This window comes from Microcaecilia unicolor, chromosome 1 (genome assembly GCF_901765095.1).
Source record: "Microcaecilia unicolor chromosome 1, aMicUni1.1, whole genome shotgun sequence".
Taxonomy (NCBI): Eukaryota; Metazoa; Chordata; class Amphibia; order Gymnophiona; family Siphonopidae; genus Microcaecilia; species Microcaecilia unicolor.
This window is the reverse complement of record NC_044031.1, coordinates 623,839,140-623,861,047: the sequence shown is the minus strand read 5'-3', so window position 1 is coordinate 623,861,047 and position 21,908 is coordinate 623,839,140. Positions and strand designations below refer to the sequence as shown.

Sequence of the window (21,908 nt, the reverse complement as noted above, 5' to 3'; positions counted from 1 at the left end):
TATTGTGGTATTGTTCAATAAAAACTGTTTCAACCTTAAGTAAAATTAAGCCAATAATCCATGTCCTCTAGTTTCTAGAGATGGGGAAACGGTAGAACTAGAGGGAATGGATTAAGATTACAGGATGGTAGACTTAGGAGTAATACCAGGAAGTACTTTTTCACGTAGAGGGTGGTGGATGCCTGGAATGCCCTCTCAGGAGAGGTGGTGGAGACGAAAATGATGACGGAATTCAAAAATGCATAGGATAAGTGTAAAGGATCCTTATATGGAAAAAGGATGGCATCAAAACAAAAACTTGTCAGTGCTTAAATGGCAATTCCAGTAGTAGTAGGGAAGTAAGGCCAGTACTAGGCGTCTTCTACAGTCTGTCTTCCAAATAGGGCAAAACAGGGCAGACTTTTATAGTCTATGTCCCGATTATGGATGGGCAGGAGTGGGTTCTAACTAAACTCCAGAAATTGGGAACTAAGACTAGTGCCAGGCAGACTTCTAAGGTCTGTGACCCAAGGATAGTAGGGACAGATCAAGAATAAATGTGCGTATCACATTCACCTAAGGACTGATGGTGAGTAAAATGTCAGCTTTCAACATCATTGGATTGCTGTTTTTTCAGGTATTAAAAATGAATGTGATTATCCAAATCCAAAATTATAAAATCACTGTTCCATGATTGTGTGACTGCCCTATTTGTTATGTCAGTATTTGATCATGATGGAATGTAACCTTCATGGAGTGTCAGCTGCCACATTGGACGCCTTTTTGGACAGACTAGATGGACCATGCAGGTCTTAATCTGCTGTTACATGGAAAAATTAATTACCTGATAATTTTCTTTCCTTTAGTCCCAAAGGATCAGTCCAGACAAATAGGTTGTGACCATCCACTAGCAGGTCGAGATAGAGAACTCTGAGTTTTGTCTCATAAGCTCCTGCGCTTAGCAACCAAGTCAGTATTCGATAACAAAGTAGTGAAAGAGGGCGACTTACAGAGAAAAAAAATCCAGCATCTAGATAAAAAAAAGAACTATGAAATAAAAGGCAAAACTTGTGCCTTAGAAATAATGGAATCAGAAAAATACAAATGCCCGAAATGACATAGAACTCGGAAAAAACAAAACCAACACAGAAGGGCGGGCTCCGAACTGATCCTTTGGGACTAAAGGAAAGAAAATTATTAAGTAATGAACTAATTTTTCTTTCCATTACATCCAAAGAATCGGTCCAGACAAATAGGGTCTACAAAACAATCCGTAAGAAGGGAGGGACTGTGATATCCCTGCAGCGAGAACCGTGGCCCTGAAGGAAGCATCTGCTCAACCAGACAAATCCAAAAGATAATGCTTAACAACAGGGCTGCCGAGAGACAAAGCCAGGCCTGGGGCAAACAATCTTACTCGTTACAGGAAAGTATCTTTGCTTTCTCCGAGGACAAGCAGGCTTTATCCTTCTCACAAGTTGGAAATCCCTAGCATCCAGGCTCACCCTAAACAACAAACACTGGTCAATTGGGCCTTGCAATGGTAAGGACGTAACGTATATTAACCTGAGACAGAACAAAACAGGCCTAGGAGGGTGGAGTTGGATTCTAAACCCCAAATAGATTCTGCCACACTGACTGCCCAAACTGGCTGTTGCACCGGGTATCTTGCTCAAGGCAGTAATGAGACGTGAATGTGTGGACTGAAGACCAAATCACAGCTTTGCAAATCTCTTTAATGGAGGCTGACTTCAAGTGGGCTACTGACGCAGCCATGGCTCAAACATTATGAGCTGTGACATGGCCCTCTAGAGTCAGCCCAGTTTGGGCATAAGCGAAGGAAATGCAATCTGCTAGCTAATTGGAAATGGTGCATTTACCGATGGCGATTCCCCTCCTGTTGGGATCAAAAGAGACAAACAATTGGGCGGACTGTCTGAAGGGCTTCGTCCGCTCCATGTAAAAGGCCAACTCTCTCTTGCAGGCCAAGGTGTGCAAGCTGCTTTTGCCAGAGTGGGCATGAGGACAGGGAAAAAATGTTGGCAAGACAATCGACTGGTTCAGTTGGAACTCCAACACCACCTTCGGCAGGAACTTAGGGTGCATGTGGAGGACTTTACTCCAGATGAGGAGAGGAGGACCTGCAGTGGCACAGCATTAATGCGATAATGCTGCGCCTGCTGCACAGGAGGAAAGGTTTTCAGGATGAGTAAGGGAAACCAAAGAATTGCAGGCAGGTTTCTGACTGCTCCACCACGCCACAGCTGCTGAACTTAAAAAATCGCCAGTTTGCGGTTTCCATTTAAAGGCGCTGGTTTAATTTCAGTGCAGCAGTGCAGCGTCGGGCCTGGGTAATTTTGACCACTCCCCCCCTCGTGACCCTGCTTAACAAAGGAATGAGGAGAAGAAAACCAAGTCGCTGACCGACAGATCTCTGCCAACGAAATTGCCCTAGACTTTGCCAAAGTCATTGCCAAAGACCTGGTAGAATGAGCCTTGATGTGCATGGGAGCAGGTCTATCCCTCAGAATATAAGCTGAAGAAATAGCCTCCCTTAAGTCATCGAGCCACTATCGCTTTAGAGGCCAGAAAACCCTGCCGGGGTACCAAAGAGAGGACAAAAAGATGGTCAGATCACCTGGAATCATTGGTAGCAGTAAGATAGCACATAAGGATGCACTTCACATCCAACAATCGCAGGGAAGCATATTCTGCAGAATAGACCTCCCTGGAAACAGAAGGAAGAAACACAGTCTGATTGACATGTAAAGGAGATACGATCTTCGGCAAAAAGGACAGAGATGTTTGTATGGAAACTCCCAGGTCAGAAAAGCAGAGAAAGGGATCCATGCAAGAGAGAGCCTGAAGCTCTGAAACTCTCTGTGCCAATGAAATGGCAACTAGAAGTACTGCCTTTAAAGTAATTCATTACCAGAGAAGGTAGTAAAAGCAGTTAGCTTAGCGGGGTTTAAAAAAGGTTTGGATAGCTTCCTAAAAGAAAAGTCCATAACCCATTATTAAAATGGACTTGGGGAAAATCCACTACTTATTTCTAGGATAAGTAGCATAAAATGTACTGTACTGTTTTGGGATCTTGCCAGGTACTTGTAAACTGGATTGGCCACTGTTGGAAACAGGATGCTGAGCTTGATGGATCTTCGGTCTGTCCCAATATGGCAATACTTATATACTTATGTAAGATCTTTGATAGTTGCTGAACAAAGCGGCTCAAAGGAGGGCCGACTGAAGAGCCTTAAGAACCACTTGAGTCCACTGAGGACAAATATTGCAGAGAGGGGAACACAGATGAGTGACTCCTTTGAGGAATCACACTATATCAAAGTGAGCAGCCAATGAGGCATTCTGTATCTTTCCTCTATGACACACCAACACTGCCACCTGAACTTTGAGTGAACTGACAGCCAAATCTTTTTTGAATCCCTCCTGAAGGAAGGATAAAATTTGCGACAAGGAAGCACAAAATGGAGAAACACCATTTTAAGTTCTCCACACTCAAGCATAAGAAGTGGACCGCTTTCGGGCTTGCAGCAAGGTAGTAATATAGTAATATCATCTGTGTAACCCTTCTTCCTCAATTGCTCCCTCTCAAGAAACAGGCTGTAAGACCAAAGCAGGAGGGATCCCCCATAAGTAGTACACCTTGGTGCAATAAGCCCATATGTGTAGGAAGAGTCAACTGAAGACGGATGAGATCCACATACTAAGGACATCTTGGCCAGTCTGGAGCTACAAGAATGAACTTCCCGGGATGATGCGCAATCCTGTGCAACATCCTTCCCACGAAAGGCCACACAAAGGAAGCCATATGATGGCCAAGGTTGTACCAGTGCATTCATTCCTAGGGAGCCTTTCTACCTGAAGCAGCTATAGAATCTGTGTACTGTGATAGAGTCACATCCAGGATAGTTGGGTTAAGGCAGTTTCAGTCTGAAATACAAGTCCCAGAAGGCATTGCAGGCAAGGAGCCAGGGGGTGAGATGAAGAACCCAGACTGGACTCCTAGCTGCAATAGGGGAAGATATGGGTGTAAGCTGGCAGGAAGTGTAGATTGGCTGCCACTAGGGGGAAAGAGAGATAGGAAATCCTGTGTGCAGGAGCTCATCATTAGTCTAATGCTTAACTCAGCTGGTATGGGTGTGGGGGAAGCTAATGAAAGGAGAATGATTGGTTGTGGTAGCAGAAGCCAGGGATTGATTAGACAGGTGGGAAGGAGTCCCAGGGACAAGAGAAGCAGGAGGAGAGAAGAGGGTACAGTGAAGCATATGCAGGGTGAAATCCCTTGGGTGTGAGAAAGTCCCAAAAGTATTTGAAGGCTGAAAACCCTTGGGTAATAGAGGTCCCTAAAGTATTGAATCTACCAGTGAAGCCGATGTAAAGGGGAATCCCTTGGGGTATGAGAAATCCCTAAAGTATGGAACCCTTCCTGAAGGTAAAGAGAGTAGAAGGTAGAAATTGCTGCTTTGTGACTTAACTGTGATGATGAACTGAATGAACTGCTTCTATTTGGAACTGAACTACTGTTTATTGTGCACTGTATAAAGAGCCCAGACTGGAGCTGACTGTATCCTGGTATGTGCTGATAGCCTACTGCTTAAAGGGGACTATCTGCCACACACTGTCAGGTGGCTTATATGTGCTTAAGATGGAAGATGAATGCTGCTGTTGGAACTGTGTATCAGGTTACTCCTCCACTCCAAAACCGAAAGGAGGTGCACAGGAAGTGAGAGGTTGATGTGCATGGACCAGGAAGAGACCCCAGGGTGATAGTATCCGAAGATCTCAAGAAGATGAAAACGTGATAAAATGGCGGCCAAGGCCAGAAGGATGCTTGGCTTCATAGGGAGGGAGATAAACAGAAAAAAAGGAGGAGATAATATTCCTGTACAGATCATCAGTGAGAACACACTTTGAGTACTGTGTTCAGTTTTGGAGGCCGTATCTTGCCAATAACATAAAAAAAAGTGATTCAGAGGGAAGTGACCAAAATTGTATGGAGTCTCTACCAGAGGAACAAGAAGAGAGGAGGTATAAAGGAGATATGATAGACATTTAAATATTTGAAAGATATAAATGAACAAACCAACCTTTTCCAAAATTTGACAGACTGCAGAATTAGAGACTATTAAATGAAGCTTCAAGGAGAACTGAAATCAGCATAAGGAAATACTTTTTCACAGAAAGGGTGGTGGATGCCTGGGATGCTCTTCCATGGGAAGTGGAGGGGGTAAAAACAGTGACGGAATTAAAAAATGCATCGCATAAACACAAAGGTCCTTATATGAGAAAAGATGGAATAAACGTATAGAGTATCTCCCATTCATAGGAAAACAAATGACTCATACAAACAAAAGAAGAGTGTATAGGTGGAAGTAGCCTGCATAGAACGACAGGTTCAAACCTGTCCACCTCTCTGGATTGGATAGAGCATGTGTATCTACCATAATTTACTATGTTATTACCTAACAATGGATAGAAGGAAGGCATATGAGGAGGAGGAGATAGGATTATGGATAAAGAAACCAACAACAGGAAAGAAAAATAGGATGAGTGAACAGGAGAGACAAATGAGAAAAAAAAAGCCCATGGACTAGAGAAAGGGAAAAGGGGGAGAGCAACATTAAAAAAAACAAAAAAGCAAACAAAGGGGTGGTTGAAGGGACTCTCAATACCTGGGCTTGCAACTTCGATTTAAACTGATAGAAACAGTTGGAAACAGTTGAATCCATTTGGAGCAAGATAACTGCAAAGATTTAAGTGCTGCAAGACCTTCATTCAAGTTATTCCTCATCTCTAATGCTCGAGTGTACCGCCTCTGAGAGACACATCCTGCTTCCTCATAACCTGCAGAGACAGAAAAAAGAGAGTGAAAGGAGAAAAGCCCTGAGACATGTGGAGGGGCATAATCGAATGGGGCGCCCAAAGTTTTCCTGAGGGCGTCCCTGCAGGACGTCCTCAGGAAGGGGCGTGGAAACCCGTATTATCGAAACAAGATTTGGGCGTCCCTGACGCCCATCTTTTGTTTCAATAATACGGTCAGGGACGCCCAAATCTTAACATTTAGGTCGACCTTAGAGATGGTCGCCCCCGGTTTTCAGCGATAATGGAAACTGAGGACGCCCATCTCAGAAACGACCAAATCCAAACCATTTGGTCGTGGGAGGAGCCAGCATTTGTAGTGCACTGGTCCCCCTGACATGCGAGGACACCAACCAGGCACCCTAGGGGGCACTGCAGTGGACTTCATAAATTGCTCCCAGGTGCATAGCTCCCTTACCTTGTGTGCTGAGCCCCCCCCCCCCCCGAAACCCACTCCCCACAACTGCACAACACTACCATAGCCCTAAGGGGTGAAGGGGGGCAACTACATGAGGGTACAGTGGGTTTCTGGTGGGTTTTGAATGGCTCCCACTAATACTGCTGTCATGGAGCTGGGTATGACATTTGAGGCTGGCAAAAAAAAAAATTTTTAATTTTTTTTTTTTTAGGGTGGGAGGGTGTTAGTGACCACTGGGAGAGTAAGGGGAGGTCATCCCCGATTCCCTCCAGTGGTCATCTGGTCAGTTCAGGTACCTTTTTGAGACTTGGTCGCAAGAAAAAATGGACCAAGTAAAGTCGGCCAAGTGTTCGTCAGGGACGCCCTTCTTTTTTCCATTATCGGCTGAGGACGCCCATGTGTTAAGCACGCCAGTCCCGCCTTCGCTACGCTTCCGACATGCCCCGGGAACTTTGGTCGTTCCCGCGATGGAAAGCAGTTGGGGACACCCAAAATCGGCTTTTGATTATGCCGAATTGGGCGACCCTGGGAGAAGGACGCCCATCTTCCGATGTGTCGAAAGATGTGCGTCCTTCTCTTTCAAAAATAAGCCTGATAGCCAACTTCCTTGGGACCATCAGACCGAGAGAGTGAGTGTATGTGAAAAGAGAAGAGCCTCCGAGACACAACCAGCTTCCTAAGACAGAGAAAGAGTGAAAAGAGATAAGCCTCAGACACACAGTCAGCTTCCTCAAAATCTGCACAGAGTGTGAAAGGAAAAGAGTTTCTGAGTCACACAACCAGTTCCTTTATAGCCTGCAGAGACAGGCAGAGAGAGAGAGTGAAAGGATATCAGAGAGACAGGCAGAGAGAGAGTGAAAGGATATCAGAGAGACAGGCAGAGAGAGAGTGAAAGGATATCAGAGAGACAGGCAGAGAGAGAGAGAGTGAAAGGATATCAGAGAGACAGGCAGAGAGAGAGTGAAAGGCTATCAGAGAGACAGAGAGAGTGTGTGTGTGTGTGTGTGTGTGAGTGTGAGTGTGTGTAAGGAGAAAACCCTCCAAGACATGCAGCCAAGCTTCCTCATAACCTGCAGCGACAGTGCAACAGCATCATGTTTTTAAGAAGGCTATTTATTACCTGAACACTTGGGTTTTTTGGTCCCATTTCTAAAATGGTGCCCTGCAGCTACCATACCATACTGGGAAACATAAATCATCTGTGGCCTCCCAAACAGACTCAAATATGCCAGGGTCTTTGTTTCCAACTTTTCAATCCTCTGCTGGAGACACACCTAACAACTCTGGGCCACATGCACTAAACTTAACGAGCCAGCAACGTGGTTTTTAAACCAGTTCTAACCAGTCTAGCGAGCAAGTACTAAAACAAGACATGCACAAAAGGGTTCTCTGAGCCATTTTCCTGTCACGGTAGCAGCTAACGAAAACGGAATGCAAATGAGCTAATTAGTATTATAATGCACATGCAAGGCAGATGCACAGCCATTTTCCGACCCCATACCTCATGGAAAACCTAACGGGAGGTCTGCACCTCTCACTGAGGCTGCTGTGAGTGGGTCCCATGCAGAGGAGGACGCCCATCGCAAAAATCGGAAAAAAAAAATGTCCAAGTGCTCGTTAGGGACCTCCTTTCAAGTGCCTAACACTTGGACGTCCTTCACTCAAAAAAAAAAAAAAGGATGTCCCTGACGAGTACTTGGACATTTTTTTCTTCAGATTTTGTGATGGGTGTCCTTCTCTTGGACGCATTTTTCTTATGACTAAGGTGCCCAAAATGACCACCACCAGAGAGAATCAGGGATCGGGACGTGCGAGGATGTCCAAATCAAAATTATTTGGACGACCCTTTCGATTATGCCCCTCCAGGTCTCTCTCAGCCAAACACAGCGCGTTCGGCTGTCACTGGTGTCCGCTAAACGCGCTGTGATTGGCTGAGAGAGACCTGGAGGGGCATAATCGAAAGGGATGTCCAAATAGTTTTGATTTGGGTGTCCTCGCATGTCCCAATCCCCGATTCTCTCTCCTGCTCTCTCCCTTTGCTGCACAAAATGCCTAGCAATTTATTGACGGCTATTATACACGCAGCTTGTCTGATTGTATGAAGCCATCTTTGGCATGCGCAGAGCAGCCAGCATAATGCTTGGCTGCTCTGCACATGCTCAGCTGGCTGACTGGCTTCCCCTCCTTGGGAAGGAAATCGCGTGCAAATGAGCTAACAGCGAGCAGCCCATTTGCATGCGATTTCCTTCATGCATGCCCGTTTTTTACCGATTCACTAAGGGATCGGTAATGGAAGGGCTCTTTCCGTGGAGTTAGTGCATCTGGCTCTCAGTTTTCAGGAATACCACGATCACCTGGCGATCTCTCCCTCCCTCCTAGGGCCTCCCTCAGCCTCCCCTCTTGCTTTGGCTAGCACCTTCATCTGCTTTGCACTATGAATAATTTCTTTTTCTGTTAACAGCTTAGTTGCCTGTTTGGATCTATTTTGCAGTATACTAAGTCTGAATGAATGAATAAATATATAAATATCCATAAGATAAATCTGAATAAATTGGAGACCCATTGTATGCAATTCTGTCTCTGTAATCACCTAGAAAAGGAGGGACTGGAGACAGATTTTATTGTAGACCAACACAGTCCATGTTTTTTAAGAATTCTTACATTAAGGGGTCTAAAAAGTATGTAAACAAATGTAAAGGCACACAAATACAATACAATGGAAAAGCAAAACGATTATGTAATTACAACAAAACTTGAACATATACAAATGAATGAGTAAATGCAAAGTCAAAATTAAAAGTAAGATGTGTTTTAGAGTCATTTAGTATTTAAGTTTGCATTTTAGAGCTTGGCATAATATCAGTTTAGAGCACAGATACCAGTTGAGGGAAGCCTCTGTTTAGTATTTAATTCCCTCCATCTCACCCCATTTCCCACCCACCTCAAGGCTGATCTTTGATTTATAGGATCTCCAACCAATTTGGAGGAAGACATTGTAAATTGAAGTTTTTTGTTTTTTTTTAATACTTCCAACAAGTGCTGTGCCTGATTTATTTATTTTAGGAAAGAGTTTACTTAAATTCTAAATTTATATTGCTGGGAAAACAGCTACTTTATTTTTTTTTCTTATCTTAGTAGAGTTATCTTAGTAGAGAGGACTTATTTTAATTTTCTCTTTAAGGAGGGTCTCTGCTTGCTTGCTTACTCCAAGATTTCATTTTTCCCTCCATTTTATACGGAGAGATGACCTAAACAATCTCTTGTGAAATCCCCGCATTAGACCTTACACAAAAGAAGACAGCTGCTACTTTTAGCCTACAGGACAGCTGAAGAAAAGTTAGGGACTTTGGCTGGGCTTTTTCTGTTTTCTTTCTACAGGTGAAGCTTCTGCAATTGAAGTATGGCTGGGAAACATGTCACCAAAGCTGTTGCCCCAGTTACAGCTTCTGCCTCCATGCAGACAGAAAATGTGATTCCAGGAGATGGGCTGGTTCCATGTGCAAGATGTCTTCAGCTTGACTCCCTCATGAAAGAACTGAGAGCTGAGGCGGCACGGTTGAGAAGCATTTGCGGAAATGAGAAATACATTGATGAAATGCTTCATGAAGCATCAAAGATTTCTAGCAGTGGGGAAGAAAAAGCTGTGTTAAAAGAGGACAACTGGACTCAGATCACAAAATGCTGCAAGATTGATACCATGACTGCACCTGCCCTCGAACTGAAGAACAGATATGCAGCCCTGGAAGTGGAGGAGATGAGAGGAGGAATTGGAGCTTTAAATCTAAATAGAAGTAGTAGTAGTAAATCCCCAAAGTTGGTGGATCAGTGACCACTAAGAGGCGAAAGGTAGTGGGGTTGGAGATTCTCTTTTGAGAAGTACAGAGGCACCCATCTGCAGACCAGACATGATATCTTGGGAGGTGTGCTATCTGCCAGATGCCAAAATTCAAGATGTCACAGAGAGCTTGCAGAGACTCACCAAGCCTAATGACTATTATCCAATGCTGTTCACCCATTTGGCACAAATTATACCAATAGGTACACCTCCAAATGTATCAAAAGTGATTTCATGGCTCTGGGAGAGAGGGTGAAGCAGACAGATGCACAGTTGGTGTTCTCGTCAATCCGCCCTGTTGAGAGTAAAGACCAAGGCAGAGAAGCTTGATGCCTGGAGATGAATATGTGGCTGTGCAGATGGTGTCATCAAGAGCATTTTGGCTTCCTGAACCATGGGGTGCTTTTTCCAAGAGCTACTGATCACATATGGTGTCCATCTATCAAAGAAAGGAAGAAGTGTTTTCAGCAGCAGACTGGCTAACCTACTGAAGAGGGCTTTAAACTAAAATCATTGGGGCAGGATGATCAAAGCCCCCAGGTAAGTACAAACCATCAGGTAAGTGAAGCTTTAAATACCTCTACACAAATGGGAAAAGGGGGCAATGTCTGGAAAGCTGTATATACTAATACTGAAGTATGGGAAATAAGGTTTTTGAGCTTGAGGCCGTGATGGAAGGGGCTAATTTGGATTTAGTGGTGATCACAGAACCATGACTGGGATATAGCAATACTGGGCTATAATCTGTTCAGGAGAGACAGGTAAGGGGAGTGGCATCATATGTTCACGATAATATGGTGTGACGGACTGACCACTTACACGTTGTTTACCACACGAAGTATGTTAAGTAATTTCTCACTTTTCTTTGTGGATCCATCTGAAGTCAGTTCTGTGAAGTCAGCATTTTATACCTAAAGAAACAAGGTTTTTTTTTTGGTGCCAGTGATGATAAACAGTCCATTGATTTTCCTCAACCCTCGTTTTTGAAAACGATCATTTGGGTAGGTGGTTGGGCTTCTTTCAGAGGCTTTTTTCCCTTGTTCTTATTTAAAATTCTATGCAGCACAGAACCATAGTCTTATGAAAGTACCAAATGCCATTATTCTAGAGAGATTGTTGTGTTGTATAGTACTAGTACTCTCTATTCCTTGTTGTGATATATAACAATAATATTAAAGCCACACAATTGCAGGACCTGTAGGGTAAGGAAGAGGCACTGTGGGTCAATCTGGAAAGAGGGAATGGTAAATGTATTTACAATGGTGTGATATACAGGCCTCCTTCACAGACAGAAGAAATGAACAGAGATTTAATTGGAGAAATTCAATATAGCTATGAAAGGGAAGTACTAGTATTAGGTGATTTTAGGTGTATTTAGATTTTAGCAAGCTTTGACACGGTTTGCATAGACAACCAATAAATAAACTGACTGTCCTCTGTATGGGCCCCTAAAGTGACTGAATGGGTTAAGAACTGGTTGACTGGAAGGCAACAGACAGTAGTGGTAAATGGAGCTCATTCTGAGGAAAAGAGTGTTGTTACCAGTGGTATGCCAAAAGGTTCAGTTCTTGGCTGGTTCTTTTTTTTTTTTAACATTTTTGTAAGCGATACTGCTGAAGGGCTGTCTGGTAAGGTTTGCCTCTTTGTGTATGATACCACAATCTGCAATAGGGTAGACAACCCTGTTGGTGTGAATAACATGAGGAAGGGCTTAGCGAAGCTAGAGAAATGGTCTGGAATTTGGCAGCTAAGATTTAATGTTAGATCATGCATTGGGGCTGAAAGAACCCAAGGGAACAGTACAGTTTAAGGGACAAAGATCTTGTGCACGAAAGAGCAGCAGGACTTGGGTGTGATGATATGTAATGATCTTAAGGTGGCCAAACAGGTAGAAAAAGTGATGGCAAAAGCTAGAAGGATGCTTGTGTACATAGGGAGAGGAATGGCCAGGAGGTGATGATGCCCCTGTATAAAACTCTGGTGGACAATTCTGGAGACCGTACCTTCAAAAAGATAAACAGGATGGAGTCAGTCCAGAAGGCAGATACTAAAATGGTCAGTGATCTTTGTCAAATTGTATTGTGCAGTGTTAAAGATCTCAATATGTATACTTTGTCAGAAAGGCGGAAGAGGGGGGAGATATGACAGAGACATTTAAATACCTACACTGCATAAATGCACAGGAGTCAAGTCTCTTTCAATTGAAAGGAAGCTCTGGAATAAGGGGGTGTAGGATGAAGGTGAAAGGGGATAGACTCAGAAGTAACATAAGGAAATACTTCTTCACAGGAAGGGTGGTAAATTTGTGGAATGGTCTCCAGTGGAAGTAATGGAGATGAAAACAATATCTGAATTCAAGAGAACTTGGGACAAGTACATAGGATCTCTAAGGCAGTGACAAGGAAAGTATATGGCATGGATGGGCACACTGGATAGGCCACATGGTCTTTATTGGTCTACATTTTTCTCTGTTTCTATAATAAAGAACATATAAGTAGCCAGACACGAGTATGTGTTAACCTTGGGTGTGAGTGGCAGGTGGTACATGATGTGAACCATAAGTGAAAACAGAACATAAGAACATAAAAATAGACATACTGGGTAAGACTAATGGTCCATCTAGCCAAGTACTCTGTTTCCAACAGGGGCAAATCCAGAGCAAATACCTGGCAGAAACCCAAATAGTAGCAACATTCCATGCTACCAGTTCCAGGGAAAACAGTGGCTTCCCCATGTCTGTCTCAATAGCAGACTAATGACTTTTCTTCCAGGAACTTGTCCAAACCTTTTTTAAACCCAGATAAGCTAACTACTGTTACTACATCCTCCGGCAAAGAGTTCCAGAGCTTAACTATTTGTTGAGTGAAAAAATATTTCCTCCTATTTGTTTCAAAGTATTTCCAAGTATCTTTATTGAGTGTTCCCTAGTCTTTGTACTTTTGGAACAAGTAAAAAAAAATCAATTCACTTTTACTCGCTCTACACCACTCAGAATTTTGTAGACCTCAATCATATCTTCCCTCAGCTGTCTCTTTTCAAAGCTGAAGTGTCCTAACCTCTTTAGCCTTTCCTCAAATGAGAGGATTTACATCCTGTTTAGTTCCAGTTTATCAATTTGGTCATTCTTCTTTGAACCTTTTCTAATTCCACTACATCTTTTTTGAGATAGGGTGACCAGAACTAAACGCAATACTCAACATGAGGTTGCACTATGGAGCAATTCAGAGGCAGTCTTATTCACCATCCCTTTCCTAATAATTCCTAGCATCCTGGTTACTTTTTTGGCCACTGCCACACACTGTGCAGAAGATTTCATTGTATTGTCTACAACAACATCTAGATCTTTTCTTGGGAGATGGGGTGATAGTTGGAAGGACAGGTACGGTCCAATGAAGGTTTTTTTGAGGAGTGGTGTGACTACGGCATGTTTGAAGGCATCAGGAACGGTCACAGTGAAAGTGAGATTGAGGATATGACAGATAAAAGGGATAGTGCTAAATAGATGGGTGGGAATAGGATCAGAGGAAAAGGTAGTTAGTTTCAAGGAGGAAAGAAAATGTGCAGTTTCCTCTTTAGTGGTTCATATTATGTACCATCTGCCTCTCACTCCCAATTTAACACAAACTTTTGTCTGGCTGCCTAATACATTCTTTAAGGTTTTATTTTTATCTTGCTTTTGATTTTGCATAGTAATATAGGTAACAGCAGATAAACACTTGTACAGTCCATCCAGTCTGCCTAACAAGCTAAACTCATAGCTTAAAGGTATGATGAGAACTACATACGTATACTTAATCATGATTTGTCCTTGCCATTTTCAGGGCACTGCCCTTGTTTTCTAACTTCTGAAGTTATCAGGGCACAGATCATAGAAGTCTGTCAGGCCCTGTCCTTGTTCCCCAGCTACTGAAGCACTGAATCTATCCAGCCATGATCAGGGTGCAGAACATAGAAGTCTGCCCAGCACTAGCTTCCCAATCACTGGTGTTGCCATTTTAATCACCACTAAGCTTGTTTGGTTTCATTTCCTTTGTGTTTATCCCACACATTTTTAAATTCTGTTACCGTTTCATCTTCACTACCTCCCCCGGTATAGCATTCCAGGCATCTACCACCCTCTCCATAAAAAAGTACTTCCTGACATTATTCATGAGACTCTCCCCCCCGCCTTTGTAACCTTAATTCATGTCTTCTAGTTCTACCACCTTCCCATCTCTGGAAAAGGTTTGTTTGTAGATTAATACCTTTCATTTATTAATACACTTATTATGTTTTAATATTCATTTTATTGTAATTACACAATTTTGCTTGCTTATGGTTTTACATTTTATTGTACCAAGTGTGTATTTATGTGCATTTTAGACCCCTGATACTACCACTACTTATTTCTATAGTGCTACTAGATGTATGCAGTGCTGTACACAAAACATGTAAGAGACAGTCACTGTTCAATGGAGCTTACAATCTACTCCAGACAAACAGGACAAATAAGGAATTAGGGAGCTTTATTATGGGAATAATTAGAACAAACACGAGTACTGAACAAGTGAATAATGGGTGAATAACTGGCTGTGTCAGGTCCACAAACCTTGCCTCCAGTACCTCCTCTCGTTTCCGAATGCATTTTTTTCCTCAATATTACTTCTGTGCTGTCCTGCTCTGATTTGTCTTCCTGCAATTATCTCTCATGCATATTCATGTAGCAGAGGGTTCAAAAGCACTGTCCTAGTTATTACTTGCACCCTGTCAGACAGACCCAGCTACTAATTAATTCTTTCAGTATTGCTTCAATATTTTGGTACTAAAGATCCCCTATGCTTATCCCAGGCCTTGCTATAAACTCCGTTACCATTTTAGCCTCTATCACCCACTGGAGAAGAGCATTACATGCATCCCCCACTCTGTCCATCAAGAAATTTTGTTATGTTGCTCTAGCTCTACCTTTTTGGAGGCTCACAGCATGGCTCATTGTTCAGCAAATTTTTTTCTACATTTTTTTTTAAAGATTTGCTTCTTGTGCTGAGAAGCTAAATTCTTACCTCGAAATGTCAGTCTGTAGTCAGCATTATCAGGACGCAGGGACAAACGGAATTCGGCACGACTGGTGAACATGCGGTATGGCTCATTTGTGCCTAGGGTGGTGAGGTCATCAATAAGAACACCAACGTAACCTTCAGTGCGACTCACAATGAATGGAGCCTTACCACTAACACGAAGGCTAGCATTTATTCCAGCCACCACTCCCTACAGGAGACACACATGCACACACTGGCAATTACTAGTAGCCCAGATACTAGCATTCATACCATCAATAACTAAGGGGCTCATTTTCAAAGCACTTAGACACACACAGTATCATAGATTACTATGGTACTTTGTATGTCAAAGTGCTTTGAAAATGAACCCCTAAGCGTTTCATAGGCAACCACCAAAGTTCCCCTTGCCAGCCTGCACAGTAAAACTGCAGAACTTAAAACTGCTTGAAAAACATTTTCCCATTATTTCTAAAAAACTATGAATGCAAATTACAGATTTAGGTCAGTTGTGAGTGTAACAACTGAGCCCGATAATTGGTGTTAACAAGCAATAATACGTTGTAATTGGACATACCAATTAGCAGTTAGGCACACAACTGCCCTTAGTTGCCATTCTAAAAGTTGCACAACCAAATTCCAAAGCATGCAACTTCAATGGGGGGTGGGGGTGGGGCTTTGGAGGGCCATGGGTGGGTAAGGAGGTATGTCAAGCAGTTATGCACACGGGTTATAGAATACTAGCATTTATGTGCCTAACTGTCTACAGTTAGATGTGTAAATATCAGTTTGACTATGTAAATACAATGTGAAATGAAACACAATACACCTACAAATGCCAAATTCAGTGCACTGTGTTTGCAGAACTGGTGGCAGTTTCATCAATCGCCCCACATTTTGTAACAAAACCTGTATAAACCCAAAATGAGTCACAATGTCTCCCATAAAAGTTGTTAAAATCACTCCAAAAAGTATCAATAGCTAGATGTGTAACACTCAATGAATCCAGCAGACTGTCAGTGTTCCAAGATCATCCAAGATCACTCAACTGTGAAGTGACTTTACCCAGAAAATCCTACCACAGTTTCTTCTGTTTTACAGAAATGGAAATGGTTCTTGATATACCGCCTTTCTGAGGTTTTTGCAACTACATTAAAAGTAGTTTACATATATTCAGGTACTTATTTTGTACCTGGGGCAATGGAGGGTTAAGTGACTTGCCCAGAGTCACAAGGAGCTGCAGTGGGAATTGAACTCAGTTCCCCAGGATCAAAGTCCACTGCACTAACCACTAGGCTACTCCTGATGCTTTATCCCCTTTTTTGTACTTCAGTGAGCGTATTGATATTCATAAGTTTGAGAGCTTTATTTCAGAGAAACAGTATTGAATAGACTATAATGCAGGGCCTTAAGTACCATACACAAGACTTTAAACATCATTCCATACTCAACTGACAACCAACACAAGGTATACAGTAATAGTTTAATATAATATTGCATTTGATTTAAAATTCTTACCAATGACTGCAGTTCACCCTGAGGCAGGTGGCCACATCATCAATGTTCAGTGCCTTGAGGATGGCATCAAATGGTTCATTTTGAGCCAGTGGCGTTCCTAGGGGGGCTGACACCCGGGGCGGATCGCCAATTTGCACCCCCCCCCCCCCCGCGAAAGACATCCTCCCCCCGGGTGCACGCCGTTTGGGGGGGGGGGGGGTGCGCGTGCCTGTCCTTCATTCGTTCCATGCTCCCTCTGCCCCGGAACAGGTTGCTAATCAGTACTATGTACACACGGCAGTGCATATATCCAAGTGCTACATGCCCCTAGCATTACGGTTTCCATCATACCCATCCCAGCATCACCTGCCACCAGCATCGACTTCCTCCAGTGCTGTGCACACCCAGTACTGCCCACCTCCCAGTATAAAGGTTCCTTCCATCATTTTCTTCATTACTACACAAGTAGCATGTTCAATGCATATCCCAGTGGCTTCAGGTTCAGCATTCTAACATTTCTGCCTCTATTACTCACTTGAGCTGCTGCTTCTTCATAACCCGTCGTCCCATTTATCTGTCCTGCAAAGAAGAGTCTTTGTACTAAGCGTGTCTCAAGGGAGGAGCTAATCTGACGGGGATCCAAATAATCATATTGCACTCCATAACCTGCAATGAAAACATACAAAAGTGTCCCAGAGAAGAGCAGAAAAACCAAAGCACTGCAGCCAGAACATAGCTATCAGCTCAAATTATGCCCGCGATTGCCAAGGTAACAGCTGATTATGGTATTCTCTATGACGCAGCCAACACCACGCACAGAGTCACAAAAAGTTTAATATACATCACAGTTTCAAGGATTCTGGGATCTGACGGAGAAAACAAAATAAATTTGGATTTAATAAAGCTGGGAAAGTGGTTAAGTGCAGAGTAGCTATGGTTCAGTGGAAATTAGTGCAGAATTATGGATTTGGGGTGTAAGGGGACAGTACATGACAGTGGATGAGCTATCAAGAGAGACCGTGGACAATCATGTCCAATATATTAAGTTACTGAAATGTGTTAAGGTAGTAACTAAAGCCAAAGTGATAACAAATGTAATTTTACTGATGTATGTAAACTGTCTAGCTTGTGTTCCAATTGGGTGGTATATTAAATACCTACTAAACTTGACAGACATAAGAAAAGCCATAGTGGTCAGACCAAGCACCATCAAAGTTCAGTATCCTTTCTCCAATAGTGGCCAGCCACAACTATACTGTTTCTCATAGTACATTTCCAGTGACAAGCAAGTCCACCTGGATACTATTTTTCTTATGAACCTTTTCCTCCAATAATTTGTCCAAACTTCTTTTGAACTCCACTATGTTAGTCACTTTGACCACATTCTCTGGCAACAGACTCTACAAATTATAAGCTGTGTGAAAAAAAGTCTCTGATTTGTTTTCAATCTGCTGCATATTAGTTTCATGGGGTGTCCTCTTATTTTTCTGTTTGACAGGTTAAACAATCACTCCCTATTAAACCATTCCATTCTTCTCTGATTTTATTATTTATTTATTATTTTGACATTATACCCCACATTATCCTGAACATACTCAAATTCAATGTGGCTTACAATAAATAAAATGACAGGCAAGGTTTACACTACCATAAACAAAATATCAAGTAAGAGAAGAGTAGCACAAATAAGAACTAAATAATAAACCATTGGTGGCCAGTTATAATCTAACGCACTCCATCAATGGGTAGAAACCTCTCAAAGAGGAAAGTTTTTAGTCTTTTGCAAAATACCCAAGTAATCAGACTGACCCTTGATTGTCACTGGCAGTGAGTTCCACCACTTAGCACCTTGGTATATATAGTCTGTGGAGTGAACCAAATTATAGCGCACTCTCTTGCAATATGGAAGATGGAGTCTAAGGTAGTCCCTACAACCAGAGGTTATATTGCGTAGGGGAACAGTTACTAACGGCTGCATGTAATCTGGTGTCATGCCATGTAATATTTGAAAGACAAAAACACAATTTAAAAATAACCCTGGCTTTAATAGGCAGCCAATGCAGTTTGCATATTAATGGAGTGGCTTTATCAAAGCACAATACCTTGAGGACAAGCCTAGCTGCTGTATTTTGGGTCATTTGCAGCCATTTTAGGATACCCTCCTTACATCCAGCATAGATGGATGATAAAACCAAGGACTGAACTAGCAGTCTAAAGATATCAGGCAAGAAATACAATCTGATTCTCCTCAGCTTCCAAAGAGACCTGAAGGATTTTTTCACTACTTTGGAAACCTGATTATACGCTAGAGGCTTGAACGTAAGGTGACTGTCAATTAATATACCCAATACCCTAAGCGTAGTGTCTAGGGGGTAGGATATGTTGCTAATAAACTTCTATCATATTCCCTCTCAGCTGAGATTTAAACTACTAAGCGCCATAAAGCTGAAAATTTGCTACAGCATCAGATAAACTACCAAAGAGCTCTTCTTTATACAGTTAAGTGTCAAACACAGTGGGTTTCATTTTGGTAATAAATTTGATATATTTAAAATACTGGATCATCACAGGATTAATAGTTAAAAAAAAAAAAAAAAAAAGAACGCATATATACATTGGTTTTAGACATGGTTGGGGATTTATCGGACCAAATGATGTCTCCGATAACAGATTTATGGTGTTGCAGTAGCCACCTTACCATTGATAATTAGTGACTGATGGTCCTTACTTTATAAGTGGAAATGACTCTGGTAATAGATTTCTTTGAGAACATTTACATATTTTTTCATTAGAAACCAAACAGCAGGTGCAGTCACTTGACACTCCTGCAGGCAGAAGGAGTTAGGAGGTGCATGCTTCTGTTCACAATCACTGCTCTCCATTTGCTTTTAATGCATTTTACTAAGCACACAGGCAATAAACAGATGTTGTGTCTGCTCCTCTTACCTGGCTGTATTATCTTGGCCTTTTCCAGCCCATGGATATGTTTAATAAGTTGATCTTGAAGCTCAGCTGGAAGTGTAACAGACAAACCCTGAGGGTAGATAATATCCGAATCCAAACCTTCAGGTTCCAACCACACTTGGTGAATGCGATTTGGAAAACGAAGAACTTTAGACTCAATAGAGGGACAGTACCTGAAAACCAATATTGGTCACATGAAAAGTATACGCATGAGATACAATCAAATATCATGCCAGTACCTAAAATCACACCAACTCAATGCATAACAAAACACATGGTAGAGCTGGGGCTGGCGAGCAATTAGTACAGAAAGCTGGAAAACCTGGAGATTCCACTTACAAATTACAATCACACTGCTATGGTTCTGCCATAGCGTCATTTTGCTGAAAGAAGCAAGTTTACACCACGCGGGAGCGCTCTGTAAAGCATCTTTTAGTTCCGCATTGGTCAAAGGCGTCTCCACTATTGAAGACTGGTTTTGTCTACAAAGCCAGACTGTATTTCTCTAGTGGATGAATGATACATTTGTTCACTGCACAAGACCTCTGATGTAGGTGGTCTCGCCTAAACACAAACTGTTTCGGGTCTGTTCAATAAAGTATTCATCTGATGCCCCCTATTCTTGAAGGCTCCTTGTGCTTTTTTGGCTACTTTGTTCTGGTGTGCTTTGGATTCCCTGTATTACATTTCTGGAATCCCACTTCTATCGCCAGGTCTCACTGCAACTCGGTTTACTCTGCAGTCTTTAATAGCTAAGACTTTGTAACCATCTGATTTATTTAGAATACCAGGAAAAAAGAAGGGATTTGGATTTAACTCACCTACTGTACTTGAACATAATCCATCTTGAGCTATTACTAAAAAAGCAAAGTAGCAGGTGTTCTCTGAGGGAGCAGGCCAAGTATTCTCACAGTTGAGTGATGTCATCTGACGGTGCCTGGTGCAGACACTGACTAGCGAGATTAAAGAACTTTCTAGCAGCATCCCACCGCGCTGGTGCCTTCCTGCCCAATGGGTGAGCGTGGGTCCCTCAGTCATATTTATTTACTCATTTACTTGATTTTCACATTTATAGACCGCTTAAATCAAAGCGGTTTACAAGATAAGGTAGCTAAAGTATACAACTCCAAGTTGAGGTGGAAGGGTATGTAAGAATACTTGGCCTGCTGTCCTCGAAGAATACTTGCTACAGGTAAGTAACTTTGCTTTTTCCGAGGACAAGCAGGCCAGTTGTACTCTCACAGTTGGGACCAGGCTCACCAAAAACAACGCTGGATAATAGGGACTCAAAACGTCGAGGCCTGAAAGTCAATTCCTGAAACTATTTACATACTATATTGTGAACGTGCAGCGTGGAACTAAAGAAAACTGGGCCTAGAGAGGTGGAGTTGGCTTCAAGACAACAAACAAGTTCTTCAGGAATGCCTGCCTGAACCAGCTGTTGCTTCGGATATCCTGCTCAAAGAAGTAATGTGTGGACAGAATACCACGTTGCAACTTTGCAAATCTCTTCTATGGAGGCTAACCTCATGTTGGCTACCAACATGGCCATGGCTCTGGCATTATAGCTTTGACATGACCCTCTAGAGTCAGCCCAGCCTGGGCATAAGTGAAAGACATGCAATCTGCTAGCCAATTAGAAATTGTGCACTTGCCGATGGATGGATTGGGTCAACAGAAATAAAAAGCTGGGTGGACTGTCTATGGGCTTTAGTCCTCTCCAGATAGAAGGCTAAGGCTCACATGCAATCTAAGGTATACTGTACACTCTTGCACGGATGTGCTTGTGTTTTGGGGAAAAATGTTGGCAGAACACTTGACTGATTAAGATGGAACTCAAACACTACCTTAGGAAGGAACTTAGGGTGCGTGCGGACAGCTACTCTATTGTGGTGAAACTTAGTGTAAGGTGAATCAGCTACTTGGGCCTGAAGCTCACTGACTCTGTAAGCTAAAGTGACTGCCACCAAAAACACAACTTTCCTGGTCAAATACTTCAGATGTCAGGAATCAAGTGGCTTGAAAGAAGCTTTCATCAGCTGTGTGAGGACAATATTGAGATCCCATGACACAGTTGGAGGCTTGATAGGGAGCTTTGTCAATAGCAAACCGTTCATTAATCGAACTAGAGGCTGTACAGAGATGGGCTTACTTCCCACACAGTGATAAGCACTAAACTGCACTTAGATAAACTCTTACAGAGTTGGTTTTCAAATCAGACTCAGAGAGGTGCAGGAGGTATTCAAGCAGTTTTTTGTAGGGCAAGTGAGGGGATCCAAGGTCTTGCCCTCACACCAGATGGCAA

At 42.6% G+C, this 21,908-nt stretch overlaps 1 protein-coding gene across 1 annotated transcript in view; it reads right to left on the bottom strand.

Annotated features, from left to right (window-relative positions):
• MTO1 (mitochondrial tRNA translation optimization 1) overlaps nucleotides 1-21,908 on the bottom strand; it is an 89,368-nt gene that overhangs the window by 22,195 nt on the left and 45,265 nt on the right. Inside the window, exons 6-9 of the mRNA XM_030220430.1 lie at nucleotides 19,586-19,776; nucleotides 17,175-17,305; nucleotides 15,149-15,353; nucleotides 5,670-5,841 (exon numbers count right to left, since the gene is read on the bottom strand). Of these exons, the coding sequence (XP_030076290.1) occupies nucleotides 5,670-5,841; nucleotides 15,149-15,353; nucleotides 17,175-17,305; nucleotides 19,586-19,776 (699 nt within the window). The remainder of the gene's footprint in view (nucleotides 1-5,669; nucleotides 5,842-15,148; nucleotides 15,354-17,174; nucleotides 17,306-19,585; nucleotides 19,777-21,908) is intronic.